Source organism: Daktulosphaira vitifoliae, unplaced genomic scaffold (genome assembly GCF_025091365.1).
Source record: "Daktulosphaira vitifoliae isolate Bord-2020 unplaced genomic scaffold, ASM2509136v1 Scaffold_4, whole genome shotgun sequence".
NCBI classification, from domain to species: domain Eukaryota; kingdom Metazoa; phylum Arthropoda; class Insecta; order Hemiptera; family Phylloxeridae; genus Daktulosphaira; species Daktulosphaira vitifoliae.
In genome coordinates this window covers 34,839,135-34,855,790 of record NW_026099575.1, presented here as the reverse complement: position 1 = coordinate 34,855,790, position 16,656 = coordinate 34,839,135, and the positions used below count along the sequence as shown (strand labels likewise).

Here is a 16,656-nt window from a genome sequence, read left to right as displayed (position 1 = left end):
ATGAAGTATAATTAAAGCTATTTTCATTTAGTTATAAAGTGATTTTTCACTTTTCGAGGGATTTACAAATTTTTATTATTTAAAGTAAAGTGTAACAAGGGGTAAGATGACGCATGGGTTGAGATAACTTATTACCAATAAATTATTTAGATTTTCAAATATGGTTAAACTGTGTAGTGAATTTACTAAGAGTAAGCAGTTTTAGCTAAAATTATAATTTAATTATTCAAGTAATACTAACCCAACCATATTCTATTGACGACAACCATAGTAACAAAATGTTCAAAATAATTATTTTAATACGACTTTCAGTTACTTAAATATTTTATCAAATAAAATTGCTAGAACTCATTTATTAGAAGTGTCATATCGTCTTAAAAAATAAAATTATTTTGAACATATTCATTTGATTGAATTAAGGTCTATAGCGCGTCAATATTGCATGACAATTATTTATAATGCACTAAATATCAAGTTAAATTTACTCGGTGTTATCTCTTAACCTTTTCGCGATATTTAAATTCAATTTTGAAAATTGCACTATATTTCAATTGAATTAAACGATCAATAATTTAATAGAAAGTGCAATTAATGAACTAGTTTTCGGATGCTAATGAGAGTATAATATATATGTTAATTAAATGGAACTTGTTTATTATAACGTTTATAAAATGTCATCGACAACACTGTAGACACAATCAAACAGCAGTTCAGTTTGAAACAAAAAATACACTTTCTTCAGCATATAACGTTATCATTAGTGTTTTTATGAAACAATATTTGTCCGGTCAAAGGTATAAATATATTGAACATTGAAATAACTACATTTGGTAGTTTTGAAGATTCTTAATTACTTTTTGTTTCAAGCGTTGAAAAATAGAAAACGTAATGACTGCGCAAAATTTAAACACCAATGAATTATTTTACTTTACCATATTTTATGTTACGCGTGTTTTAATTATGAGGTATTGGTTTGATCAATGATTTTAGTAACTTATTTTGAGGGGAACTAAGGTTATTTTACATAGTGACATACGTTTACCGTTTAAAATGTAGCAAATAAAGTAAAAAAAATACTATAAGTTGTTACATAGTTACTATTGGACTTGCCGCACAAAATGTAATTTACGAGTTGATTTAGAGAGTAAACATTCTCATTTCTTAGAACACAAAACGTCTTTTATTAAATGATAGTGTCCTACTATTTGTATATGTAGACGGAATATTTGAAGTAAATATTTATCAGTTGGAGTTAAACTTTAAGGAGTGTTCAGATGTTTCAATATAAGGTAAATATTGAAAGTAAACTCAATTCTTGAAATCTTAGTATTGGAATAATACAAGTACACGTAGTATAAAACAACGGAAAAACCATCAATAATTTAATTACAACAATATAATATTTTATATTATGAAATCAATTTTTCATGGTAACTACAAATTTGTACAACTTACATGAAACACCTGAGACAATAACTTCTGAATTAGCTTTAATGGTATTTTAAAACAAAAAAATCCTTGAAAGCTCGTGAGGAAATATTTTATACTTGGAAACGAATCGTTTTTTTTTAAACATTGCTGTTTTATCTTAATAATCTACCATTAAGATTATAAGAAATCCTGCAATAATTTGATGATGATAGTAATTGACAGTGTTTACTTTTAAGGCCAAACATAAAAGTTTTTTAGTTAGATGAAAAGCAAATGTCAAATAATTTACAGTTAATATGCAATACGACGATAGATTTTCACGAGTTTCAAGGAAATAAAAAGTAATGACTTAACCTCTATTATAAGACAACACTTATTTTCCTGGATCTCATGTTTTGTCAATGTAGTAAAATGAAATCAACCTTTTTGCACTTTCGCTATTGTTAAATTAATGCTTCGCCTAATCCGAACAACTTGGACACGGTAATTTTACTAAAGATGATTAGGTATGCTCGTCGTTATACCAGAAAGGTTTAGACGAAGGCACATGGCCTAAGAACGCTTTGATAAAACTTTAACTTTATGAATATAGAATGATCAACATTTATTGAAATACGAGCGACTTGACCATATACGATTAATTTGTCGTATTAAAAATCAAACTGTCATCGTCCCTGTTAATTGATTGCGAGTCGTTCACGATAATTTGTTACGATGTCGCAATAAAAATGTAGGAACTCTTAATTAGAACGCGGGAGGGAGACACACAACTATCAGAATACAATGATCGACCGCGTCCTCCGGTTTATATGAATACGTTTTGATGGTCACAATCTGTCCATAGAATCAGTTCTTCATCCGGTTGAGACGCGCACCGATCGCAACGTGAAATGATGGATTGAGAACCTGCACGCTGTTTTCGGTTAAACGAGAGATGAAATAAAAATACATTTGTGTGCCATACACGACGTGTATTTGTTTTATTGCAAACGTCGCCGGGTACACGTGTGGGGTGCACTGTTTGCAATCACTAATGCGACTCGGGGAAATAATACGTTCGAATATACACAGTGTGCAGTACTGTCTGTCCGGATGCTGCGTGTAGACAGTGGTCGGACGAACGTAACAACGTGTGCGTGCGATGGTTAGCTGTCACGTGCTTTTCCTGTCCTACACGGCTATGCCAATTTTTATGGAAAAGTGAACGAACCGTTGAGATTAGGGTTACTAACATAGAATGTTAGTGCGACTCGTTATAAATACCGTCGGTAGGCTTCCGCTTGACGGTATGCGGCGACACCGGAAATTGATTTAATTGTTGTACATACTGTTCCTCTACTGTACACAATTGCGTTAACCGGCGAGATTCGGTAAAAATTTCATAAAACGACGAGTAACACTCATTCGGTTTATTTAGTGTTGCCGAACACGACCAGTTTACGTTGTTGTCCATTATTTTTTCATACATTCACCAGACAGATAAATTGCAGCGTCCGTAGAATTTCTAGTTATAGACTAAACAAATGTATACGCGGCGATATAGTGAGTTTCTTTTCCATAAAAAGGACAACGGTCGCTTGTGCAGTCGAATCCATATACATTAAGATCAACCTTAATTATGTGTTGGTATTTTATTATTTTTTATACTCTCGGTATAAAAATGAAATTAAAAGTAATGAAGCGGAAAAGAGAACGTCCATCGTTGTACTCGATTACCGGCAAAATAATAGTTGTAGACAAATAAAAAAATGTATGTACGTTTGCGTCTACCTACGTGCCGTCGCACTCTAGTGCAGCGCAATATAACGAACGACACTATGCAAATATGATGAGACGTCTGCATGGCCGAGGTGTATTCGGTCTATGTTTATAGCACCCCCACGGTTGACAAAAAACGTACTAATGTACTGTTGAATAATCATGTATTCGCAGAACACTAATAGTAATAATTATTATTAATAGTCGGCTGTGTGCGGTTTTTTTTTTTGTTTTAGAGAAGAACGCGTGCGGCGTTGGCCGAACGAACACATGTCTTGTCCGACCACCATCGCCGCGAACGCATTACCGAATGCTAATAATAATAACCGTAGTAAAACATACGACATATTAACACATGTCCGTATGTGGAACTGGCAGTATCGCATACGGAATGATGATCTTTCGTTCTCAAGTAAATTACTGTCCCGGAGCGGAGATGACGCAAACAGATACGCAATTCTTATGCGCTGAGTATTGAATTTCACGAAAACTCAATAGAATGTCGTTTACATAATTATTTCCATATTAATCTCTAAATGAAATAAAAAATAATAATAAATGATCACTAAAAACTGATTTGCCGTTGAAATTTATATTTCCGCGGTTTTTTTTTATTCCACAATACTCAATAAGTGGCGTCTTTTGCAATACACATTAATTGTTACGAACACAAATATATCAATTACCGTACGTATACACGAGTGGGATACGAAACGTGCAATTCGGGTGCACAATTACTGTACCGAAACCAAAGCGTTTGACTCTCCTTTGAGATAATCTTTGCAATTCTCTTTTCCCGGCGGATTGGCGACAATCCGCCGGGTGCTTTTGAATGGCTGGCTGATCGGCAGCCGCACGTTGTACATTCAAATGCCGATAATAATACACACGGGTAAGATTTCAGCGAACACACACGCGGCTAATTAGTGGTTTATTCATGTTTGCTCGATGAATACCTATAGAAATTCGTATGCGAGCACAGCCCGTAAATAATTATATTAGATACGACAAGATATAATAGTAATAATACCCTGTGTTGACGTTAAAAAAGTATCATGTGCAGGGATGTTTTTTCGTCAGTGCCTCATCAATCGCCACTTGTTTGTGTGCGGTAATTTTTTAACGTGCAATTAAAATCCGATCGGTACAAGTGAAACGTGCAATTTTACGAACCAACAGCAATAATAAGACGTTGATTAGACTTTGCGATGCACTGATCGGTGGACATGTGGAACAATTGAACGTATTACTACGTAGATGACTGCATAACAGTTGCATGTGTAAAATTGTGAAATGATAACGCCTTGTAATTGTCAGTCGATAATCACAGACTTGATAAATCACGACTGTGTCAATTGGTTCTTCTCTCGCGAAGTGATATTGCATTCGAATTAAAAATAAAAAACAATGAACAATGGAATTGTAATTGACGAAACCTATTGTTATAGAACGAGATGAATCGTTTGTATTGGTTTAGAAGTCGCCGTTTGCAAACAATTACCGGCCACTGCAATCTTCTCTCCAAGGCGAAAGTTCGAGTTTTTAAACACAAAACGACAATAGGTATTTATTGCTTGATAAAAGTGTTCGATAAATGTTCAGGCCCCACGCGCATTTTTCTTCATTAATGTCGAATAGAAACGACCCGTCGCCCGAAAGAGGACTGCGATGTAAACTAATTCGGTGTATTCGATGTAACGTCGCGGTTTCGATGGGTTTCCAGGATTAGAATTGGGAGAAGAGACCGCATTAAATAGAAACAACTGTTGTGTTTTGGTTGTAATTATTTATGGTATAGAGTGAAAGATATTTGCAATCTAAGATAGACGTATACCGAAAGATTTGAACGCGAGTTAGAGGGTCCGTACTAAAACAGCGAAGGTCGCAAACGATAAATCTGCGAGACCGAAAATACCTGGAATATTATGTATGGATTAGTATTTGTAACCGACTCTAGACACGACGAGAAATGTAATCACCCAAATACCGCATTGTATTAGAGCGAGGTGGTCGATGGACTGGAATGAGATTTGAACGGACGTCTAAGTTGATCCTCGTCGGGGTCCAAAACGTATACCTTGCCACCCTGTCTTGTGACTGGACTCGGTATCATTCAGTATTGTCATCATGTCGCATTTATATAATGACGGTACTGTGATGATATATTATGATTACATGGACGTAAAGCGGAGCTGTGATGTCTTGTGGCATAACTGAGATTAGGATACGACTAAAAGAGTTGTAAACTTACACATGCGAGTACTATTTTAACGCCCATGGACTCCAATAGGTTTGTTTAAAGTGGTTTGACGGCAGGTCCAATGCGGAAATGTTGTCGATAAAACGTTTTGGTAGATGAAACAGACCGATTACACGAATAAAACGAATATTCATCCGCGTGTTGACTTAATAGTGCACAATTAATATTGTACGTCGGAGGTGCAGCTTATAAAAATTATAATCGCTTGAATAACAAACGCATCGTTGAGGAGCAGTCATTTGTTAATACATAATAACAGCCCCAAAGAAGGAAATGTGCCTATCTTATGAACACATCATGTATGGACTAATAAATAACATCAAGAAGCCGTTTTTTTATTGTGATATAATACAAACATAAATATATTTTTGCTACTTAGCCGCCCAAACTCTTCGGTTTTTAAGTATTCGGTGGAGGCGTCGATCTACCATCCCATTCCAAGTGATTCCTCCCGACGGTTTACGCGTTTAAAACATTCAGATGGATTATGTAAGGCGTGGACAAACGACTACCCCCGTCTTTGTGGTGATACGTAAACAACATCTGAATTCACATCTATATACATTATTGGTTCGATTCAAAAAAGATCCATTAGCCGGACATGTGTTTATTGAATTATTGAATAATAAATAAACACATGTCGTAAACGAACCACGTCCCAAGAGTTTTTATTTTATGTACATTTGTTTGGCAATCTCTAAGAGGTTATAAAATATGCACACAATTCTAACGATCGTCTCTTGTGGTATGGCCATTACGGTGTTTGTACAATTCGGTTTGGACAAGAGTTATAATTCATGTACTCGCGAGAAACGACACCTTTTATAATTTTTTACTCACACGAACAAAATGGAAGAAACTCCCACGTTATATTTGTAGACGACATTTGAATAATGATTTTGCGTACAAACGGAAAATTTACTTTGTACTGTTGGGCCTAACTCGATAATTTGTAGGATAATTCGACAACGGATCAGTGGTATTTGACAATAAAACATGTGGGTGCTTTATCATCATATAAATATTGTGGTTGTAATTTAGCGCTGTATTGGCGGAACAGTTTTTTGGAGATTAGAAGATTTATATCAAATGCATTAGGAAAGAGAATATTACGTTTAATCAAATCGCGTGTAAATCATTTTAGGCTCGTCTCGATTACAGTTTAGCTCGCCGTTCTCTTTATTATCTGACATTGTATGCTATTTATACGAGAGATAAGGTTTACGATCAATTTACGATTGAATTGAAAAAGGACCCTCTCGTAAACCCTGAATAGAGTTTTCGTGAGAATCTCAAGAGGGTCGAGAGTGTACGAGTATAAACATCCTCGTGTCTCGTAATACACGCAATCTACTATTCTTATTGGTCCATTGTTTAATTCTTTTACAATGTCGACTTGTCCGCGGTAATAAATTTCGGTGGACTTTTTACCCAAAAAAATAAAAATAAAAGACCGTAAAAAAATATGTAAACGTAATTCCATTACTATTGTAAATTAAACAAAAACAATATTATTGTTGTGTAAACGGACTGAGGGCGTCGGTTGTACGCCGCGTTGAGACTAACAACAAATACCGCCGGACGGGATCGCGACGCCATTGACATATGGCCACTCGTGTACGCATATAGTTAATGAGTCCAAGAAATAAACACACTCTTGAACGCAACGCATTTTGATCCCTCGGCGCGGCTCACACATCAGTAGGGGAGCCACGGCGGAATGCGCATAGTTTCGACGACGGGGTGTCGAGAACCCCACAAAATATTACTCGGGAATGCCACTTCGTTGGGGTACTACTCAGAGACCTGTCGGGGCTTAGTATGATAATAATTATCGAACAGACGCGTTCGTCGGGAACGGAGCAGGTGCATAAAATAATGGTATTGTTGTTGTTGTTGTTGTTATCATTACTCCGTTCGTTTTGTCCGTTATCTGTACGAGTAAAGGTTTTGACGAGTGTGTACTAGTTTTTTGATCGAGCATTTTTTCCGTTAGCCGTCGCAAAACGATGATATGGGCGTGATGGTCGAGGAGATAATGCAAATATTCCATCCCCGAGCAAGTTTTTTTATTATGTCCGGGGCGTGACGCCACGACCGTTACACATGTAGTAAAGGGATGCTCTTCAATTTCCGTTTTTCACGAACAGTATTTACACATAGATATATGCGACTAATCCTATCAACGTATTGTATTTCTGTTAATATATTATAATAGCTGTTATAATTATTATTGTTATTGCGTACAGTGTACCTTCAAAGTTTACACACAGGACGTTGAATAATTAAAATAATATGCTCATCGTCTACCGATTATATCACGAGTCGCTCCCGAGGGAGTGAGTTTGTTCGACAAACAGAACAAAAAAAAAAAAAAGTTAACCCGAGAAAAACCCAAGATAAAATAAATTCTGGAATATTTTAAACACACTTTCAACGCACGTTCCCATACAGATGTGTAATCCACACGCACAACAGAAGATTCAGCCGTAGTGTCTTGTACATCTGCACGTGTGTGTTGGCCTTATGTTCGACGCAAGCAACCGCAATTTCCGCTTTTCGACCGCAGATTTTCGTCGGTCCGTTAAGTCGAGCTCGCGTTCTTATTCGCCCGTATTAAACCTAATAAACAAATGACCGTGAATTACGCCGCTGCCGGTTAAAGTTAGCTAGTTCGCACTATTATATTCTAATAAAGCGTTGGCGAAAATCAGGAGATAGAATTTTTGATAATCGTACTGTTGTTCGTGGCCGGCCAATTTAATTCGATTAAATAACCTGTTATTAATTAATCCTCTGCACGAGCAATCTTAGTCAACGTTATCGGACAGATGTTTACGACTCGGTTAAAATTCGATACGGACTTGAATTTAATTATTACTCGTTTCTGTGTCGTTATGACCGAACCGGCTGGAAATTCGACACAAAAATAACATTAATATTCGAATGAGTCATTCTTTAATATTGCACGCTTCGTGTTCGTCAACGAAAAGTGTTTGACTGCGTACACACCGGTAGGCCTGGATTGATAAAAACTCCATTAAGTCCGTTGGGCATCACTGGGCTGCCCGGATGTTTTTAGGGGACACGCCGAGTCGTGTAGAAATGATGTTCTGTTGTGTTGTTTTTATTTTCATGCACTCGACCTGCAATTACCGTTTTGTATTTTTTTTTCCGTTTAAAATATTCACCGCTTGTAAATTGTATACACATAGTATCAGTGCACCGCTAGGTTATCTTTACTGCGCCAGTTCTCGGGGCCCCAGTAATATTACGAGTCCTTAAAAGGAAAAGATATATTTGTATTATTGTCATTAAACCTGCGAAACAGTTTGCAAAACGAGGTCGCGCATTACACGAAATATAACACTGAAAAAACATGGAAACTTTTGGCCACATTTCTCATATACACGTGTACGCGGATTGATCTGAAAAGGTCAGCGCCACAAGCTAATATTTTTCTCAGCAAGTTCAAACCCTAGTAAGTGAGCCGTGACAGTTTTGACTGCCGCGTTCCATTAAATTTGCTGGTTCGACTCGGTGTAGATATAATTACAATAAATTTATACGATAATTCGATTGTATTGTAATGTAAACGTAACCGATGTGTCACAAATACTTATAAAAAACTCGGCGGTTCTTTTTTTACAACAATTATTGAAAAAATCAAACATTATATTTGTCAAATACGCTAAAACCTACGATTATAAATATAAAATTATATAACGTTGAACATTGTGATTATCGCTTATTTGACATTTGTGGGCCTGCTCACACGGTCTGTATAATTACACTACTAATTAAATTCAAAACGCAATGTGCGAATATTGTGCGATTCATCGTTTTGACTATAATGTGTAAATTTTGTGTGGACATTTTAATATAAACATGTTGTTATTGAATAATTGGATTTTCGATAATAATAGTAGAAATCAGAAGAGTTGTTTACGTTGATAAATTTTTAAAGGCCGCACAATAGAGCTGATTAAGGGTGACGCTCAATCGAAAGTAAAATGTAAAAATGTCGGTCCAAAAGTTATTGGACACTATTTGGAAGTGGTTTGCACAATGCAGTTTGCTCAAATATTCATTTGATGGAGCGCTTGGTCGGTCACACGGAACGAAAATATTGTTATAGGTCGGTCAACACAAGAAAATTTAATAATTACTCGTTGTGTACAATTATGGTAGGTATTTTGTATAGACAGGGCATCCTAAAACCGATTAAAATTATAAAATAGTTAATTACGATTATTCGAATGTCACAACGACTATGATATATGGAAATATGCCATGAACATTTAATATGTAATAGATATACGTGTAGGTGATAGTTATAAGTGATGCGGAGATGCATCGATCGTTTACATAATAGCATCGTTAACGAATTGATATATTCAAAGAATTTGTGTAATAATCAAGATCGTTTAGTTATTTGTATAAAATATATTTTGATTTATTCAAAATAAAATCATTGTAAAACAACATTTTTTCAAACAGGAATATCACTAAGAATAATATAACCGTGAAGTAGTCGCTACCAATAGTAAGTCTGATGTGTTAGATAATTTTGTAAATATGTACTTTTTCTGTTTGTGGGCCTCATGGACCTGTCCTATATTTTTTAACTGGGTTTGTGTACACTATTTATGATTTAGAAGATTTCGCGATTTTTTCCCTTTTAACATTGTTATTTTATTCAAGACCACCGCCATCGCTTTTTAACTAAACACCACTGTTTGCCTTTGGAGTCACTTCTGCCCCGCGAAAATGCGTTGGTGGTGCGAAAACCATTTGCCGTGTACCCATTTAGAATCTAACCGAAATAGCAGTTTTAAACGAGATGATAAATATTGAATCATGAAGACGTTACTCACCGAAATCACAGACTGCACACAACATTATCGCTGATGGAATTCAAAACATTGTTTTATTCAAATGTTTTTAATCCGACGATAAATTTATGATTGAACAGTAATTAGATGAAAAAACAACTCGAAACGCGTAAACGGTAGCTGAGACGGCGCGTAGGTGAGTCAACAACACGCGGGCAACGCGGTGTATTCACACAACACATAATAATACTCAACTGTTCGTTAGACTGACACGAATAAGAAAAAAAAACACAACATTAAAATGGGATGGGTTGCCATAGGAGTGGAGCGGCCTATGTGGTTGACTGGTTCGGCCGTCTATACTGTAACACGCACAACCCACTCTAGTGGTTTTATTTCTAGTTCGCTTTTTACAGATATACTCACACATACGTCTTAGGTGTTAAATTCTTTATTTTATTACGTTTTTTATGTGATGAATTGGTCATTAAAAATCTCGTTTTATCATCCGACTACTTGAACATATAATTATTTGTCTTTTAAAACTGATTAAATTGTCAATTATTAAAAAACTATTAAAACAACTAGCCTGATAATTATCATTTATATTAAATTATTTTTACTTTTATCTGAACACATTGTCAACTGATTAAGTGAACAATTATTATTTGTTAATTGTTGTAATTTGACAGCTGCCGGGGAAATATGTTTGAACTGGCCTAATAATAGATGATTACATTTTGTTTAATTTTAGACGAATTAAGTTTCATTATAATAATTTTGCCATCAACCCTTTCAATTGATTACAACGTGATCAATTATTTATAACTTATTAATAATTAAGTGATCACGTGTTAGTTATTATGAACAGAACGCGTTTGTATTAATTATATTACAATATCGTGTTAGTATAAACATTGAAACGTTTAAAAAAATCTTTCTGAAGTTTTAAAGTTGAACGAACCAATATTTGGTTACACTTGTTAGACATTTAAACGTCACAACAACACAATAGCTTAACTAATCAATAAATCATATTGCCTGGATCGTTTTGGTTCGTGTAATATGTTGTAATGGCTTTCAATTGTGCTCTCCATACTCGTGTCAAAGCCGTAAGAAGTCGCGGACTGCGCTTTCCACGACAAATACGTCGACACATTTTATTGTAATACGTGTTATGTACAAAGGATACATTAATAACAATAATAATAATTCATACAAATAAATACGCACCTCTAGCGTTCGACTCACGTACGGGGTTTCGTTTGAAAGGTTAAAAGCTCATTCGCTTTGCCGGTGTTCTGGTCCGAGTATTGTTATTTGCGGGAAATACAGTAAAGCATTATACGTCTTTGGGATAGCGGTAAAGAACCACGACGAAAAAAGGGATTTCTATAGTTATTTGGAGCGTTTACGATCGCGACAAACGTGATGTTTCTGCACTTTTGACGACATCGGGTAAAATAAGATAAAAAAAAAAGGCATACGCAATCGAGGAGCTAAATATGTTTTAAGGGCCGTATTTAAAAACATTTATATTTCGTGAAATATAGTTGTTTTATGAGCATACAGGCGCATAAATAAACTATATACACTTTAATATCACGTAATGTTTTTGGCGCTATTGTTAAATGGCTCGTACCGTAAGTTTACATTCATACACCACGTGTCACGTCATACGGAAAGAGTGTAAAAATAAAAAAGGCCGCTCGATGATTCCCTTCGGCGAGCTTTATTTGTATTTTATTATTGATATTACTATTGTTGCTACTGGTATGACTTGGCGTATACCTCACACAGAGCCGCACACTGTGTTGTTAGTTTGTTTTAATAATCCTTGATTTATTACAGCGACAAAAGAACTTTGCCGGCGCCGCCCAATTACCGGTCGCCCACCTTTTGGGCTGCTTTTGTGTTCTCGGTACCAAACCAGAATTTACGCGCAACGTAACGTTGAATGAGCAAGTTTATCTAAATATTCAGATATTCGAATCTGAACGCGCAAATTCTAATATCCCGCGGTGATGAGTAAACAATAAGAAAACGACGTTATAGTCGAATGTTCAACTTACTGTTTTGTGTGTCGTACAAGTCAGTGTGATACGACTTCTCTGCAAATCTGAGCTGCTCTGCCCGCATACTGTTTCTGATGGCCGTCATCCTCAGAAGTCTAGGTGCTGAAATGTCCGGGATAACATCTTCGTTGCGTATCGAGTTCCGACTTCGAAACAGAACCATTTTGAAACGCTTATGAACAAACACACAAAATTTGTATAAATCATTCATTACAGAAAACACAATGCAACGTTATTGTTGTCATTACGCGTTTTAATTCACCGTCTACTAGAAGCCTAGACAAGATAGACTCCACACCTAGTTCAAAGTATACATTTTTGGGCGTTTATGGTTTTAAAACTGACAGATCATTTTAACTTAAAATATCGCGAAGACTGATGATATTTTAAAATTTAGTTTATTTTATTTCAACAAACTATCAAAACCATTTTAACAAGTTGGTTATTAATTGTTTGTTATTGTCAATCTAACTTAAGGCGTACGTATATTTAACACTGTCCCGTAGTTTATTCACCCATACGATTTACAGACCTTGATAACTCTGCAAAAACCATGTAGGTGCTTAAGATGACCACGCAACATTTAAATATTCCATTTCGTTTGCAATTATATTTTATTTAACCAATTTATATCTCCGCGCTATCATCAAAACGAATCGCTAAGTTTAGATGTTTTATAGTAACGTTTTTTCTGATCTAAAAGATAGTGTAATGAAATTAATCCGTTAATTAAGAAGCCAGGAAATAAAAAGAAATATACGTATATGAGCCAACACATATTTTTTTGGGGTTCAGACCACTGCTAGTTTTTTGTGTCAATAAAACGGTTGCATAATGACACACATGTTATAACTGCATCTGGCTCAGGTTTTGAGTATTTAAAGATATTAAGAATTATATTTAAAAAATGTTGACTTATAAGTTCACTAAACCAGCGACATAACTTTAACATGTAATAGACCATTTACTTTAAAAAAAATATAGCGTAATAAGTTGAATACGGTCAAATCGTTATTATATTTAATTATACATTATTTAACTTATATAATTTCCTCGACGTTATTGGGTGACGTGCTAAGGATAACAACATGAAAGTCGCTGATGTGATTGACGCCGATGGGATACTGAAAAATTCATTGTATAATTATTGTATAATTAAATAACCATGAGAACGGGTTTATTAAAAAATAAATAAAACATATATCTACCACAAATGACCTTATAATTCCTAAAATCTTATCACAATTAAAAAACGTGTTTCTTTCCAAAAATCGAAGACAATTTCAACGGACGAATAATTTAATAACTCAATAATTTGCATCTGTTTGTCAAACTTGAACTTTGTTTATTTTGAAATAAGTGGCTCAATGTTAATAAGTACGAGCCGTTATGTTTGTATAATTAGAATAGGGCGCCTTGAACTATGTCCAACTAATTAAACACGGGGATGATTCCCGGTAAAACAATTCACAATGCGACATTATGTTAATTTGATTTGTGAATGTGCGTTCAAGTTGTATTAAATTATCGATAATATTAAATTCTTAATTTAATCCTATTTGTATACGAGTTTTTATTTAAAAAAAGTGATACAGTAGTGGGTCGTGTAACGCTAAATTATTCATATCGAGATCACTTTATCATGTCATCAACTAAGTACTATGACAACTATTATGAGCTAGTTGGTTGTAGGGAGTTGACACATGGGCGATTATTGTAGAACTATAATCTAATAAATTTTTACTTGCATAGATTACACTATCTAATCGCCTGCAGTATATGAACTAATATAATCCTTTAACATCTGTCACAGTGTCACAAAAAAACGCCTCATTAAGCCGATCGGCGTATTTACATTTAAGTATTGTAAATGATCCGACAGTGAAAAAAAGTGATAAAAATGTGGTAGAAAAAAAAATGACGTGTCACTTAAGACAAGGTCGGAAAATTCGAGCTTACCTGGACTTTTACGGTAAAGGCGCACACGTTGCAGCTCCGGGTGGCCGTTGCAGTGGTTTTCGGGTGGTCGCATAAAGTCGTCAAACCGATGGTCACTCGCGATAACCGGATCGATAAAACGGCTTTCAGATTTTAATATATTATTCTAATTCGTCTGCCCCCCCAAGTCGTACTCAAACAGAAAACCATAATATTGTTATTATCGATGTTCTTTTGTGCTGACCGTCAACGCCGTCGTACAGTCGTCGGCATCAACGCCGTAATATCCACTGATCGACCGCACCGGCGTTATTACTGCATTTGTCTGTGAATTTTTTATAAGCCTGCCCACACTTTTTCCCACCGCTTAACGATCAATCCCGCGTACCTATAACATATTAAACATTACCTACTGACCCGTCGCCGGTGCGGCTAGACGACCGTAGATACTGACTGTGACAAATCATGATTATTTTATTATGGCACAAAAACATACGCACAATATGTTATCACGATATTGCAAACAGACTACTTTGCAACAAACACTTACACGTATTTTCCAACAAATTATTATTTTTTCTATCTGCTTGTCATAAATCCGTTTATTTTCCCACATTTGTACTACGCACGACTACGAGTTTTTCTTCTTTCTTTGCGACACGCGGAGTGATCCTTTATATTCTCTTGACACTCAGGATAAATATATCGGACTGGAGTAGTTTTATAAGTTTTCAGTTCCAACAGTAGTAATTTAACTGCGGGAATTAATTTATGCTTATAGTAATTGACCTTGACGTCTCAAAGCCAAGGCCGTACGACTCGATAGACCCGATCACGAATTGAACCACATAAAAAAGGTCACAAAAAACGAATTTTAATTGTATGCCGTTTAATGTTTGTAACTTTTTTCGGTCGAACTTTATATTTGGTTATCGGACAACATTTGTACACGTATGCATTAAACTAACTAAATTATGATTGTACTGACAATGTACATACGGTAATTTATACACAACACAGTAGCTCATTGTGTGGAATTGAAAACATTTTAACAATTAAAATAGAAAAATAATTATGTAGACCAACCGAAGTGAATATTTATAGCTCATATTTTTTTTAATTGTTTAGTGTCTTAGACTATAGTAAAACCAATTGTACAAAGCATTTAGCGTCAAATGAGAAGTTAAACATAAAAGTAAAACAAGACAATAAAAAAACAATTATTGTTTTAAAAATGTCGTTAATTCAAACACTGCCAACCGCCTCTTTTATGGTTTACAAACATTGTGAAACTATTACATTATGTTGCGGCTGATGAAATGTACCTATTTGGTGTTTTAAGTAGCGCTCTGATTTTATTATGCTCATCACCCACGTATTTGATTACAGCTGAAGGTCGAACAAGCGCCTGAAAATCGTCTAGGGTTATTTAATTACTTTTTGGGGCATTCGTTCACCGATTTTGGCGCACACGACATAGTGGTAATCATTTCAAAGTGTCCTCGAGTGTCGACTTAACCCTTCGGTCGACGGCGGTTACGTACCTGGCCGGTTGTCGCGGTCGGAAAGGTTATTGGACGGGGTTCATTAATCGATAGAAAACAAAAGGCGGAAGTCAAGTTATACAAACGTGACGGACGCACGGGATCCGAATCCGTAACACCTGCACCGCAATAGCCCGTGCTAGGTCATGACATATCCATAAGTTTCGGTAACAGTATACCCGGTAAAAGTCACTGCGGGTCAAATATAGACTCGATGCATTACTCTGCTGGTCACCGTGCACGCATTCAGTGTTCGTATTAATAACAGTTTTCAATTCGGTATTCATGTTATACCTTCGTGTATGATTTTAATGCACCGGATTTCCTCAATAAATTGTAAGTGCAACGCGACCACAAAAATAAAAACTACTCCATAAGAAAATTTATTTGTGGATACCTAAGCACATGGCATGCATTCGACCTTCGTATGAATGAAAACTTGACAAGGCGTCCAGTAGTTCTTATCAGCCCCGGGGCTCCGTTAATAACGCGACAGAATTTTTAAATAAAATTCCCTAACCTGACTCACGATTTTAAGTTGGTACAATTAATTAACAAAAAACCTACCTCTGTTTAATAGTTCAGTGTCGCGCAATTAGAAACTACACGCCTACTATGGGTTATCCTTGACGCGAGGTGTCTTTCATTGTTCGACAATAAAAAGCGATCACCTGTCGGTAAGGTCGCACATGTATAATAGTAATATAATTAAAACGCGACAGGATTAAAGGCGAGCGAACACCGATGATTTATATTTGTTTTCGCATACTCAGTGTTGTGTTACTGAGTAATCATATACTTGAACGCGAAACACG

The 16,656-nt window shown here is 35.6% G+C and overlaps 1 protein-coding gene across 5 annotated transcripts in view; it reads right to left on the bottom strand.

Moving 5' to 3' along the window:
• The window catches only part of LOC126906232 (uncharacterized), a 30,333-nt gene extending 15,315 nt beyond the window's left edge, over positions 1-15,018 (bottom strand). The window contains exons 1-2 of one of the 5 annotated variants that reach the window (XM_050686630.1): positions 14,319-15,018; positions 12,357-12,531 (exon numbers count right to left, since the gene is read on the bottom strand). In XM_050686630.1, coding sequence (XP_050542587.1) covers positions 12,357-12,522 — 166 coding nt within the window. In that variant the 5' untranslated portion in view covers positions 12,523-12,531; positions 14,319-15,018. Of the gene's footprint in view, positions 1-7,880; positions 7,915-10,033; positions 10,266-10,326; positions 10,585-12,356; positions 12,532-14,318 lie in introns of those variants that run through there. The other 4 variants (XM_050686634.1, XM_050686631.1, XM_050686633.1 and 1 more) reach the window with 4 other exon arrangements.
• Positions 15,019-16,656: the final 1,638 nt, after the last annotated feature.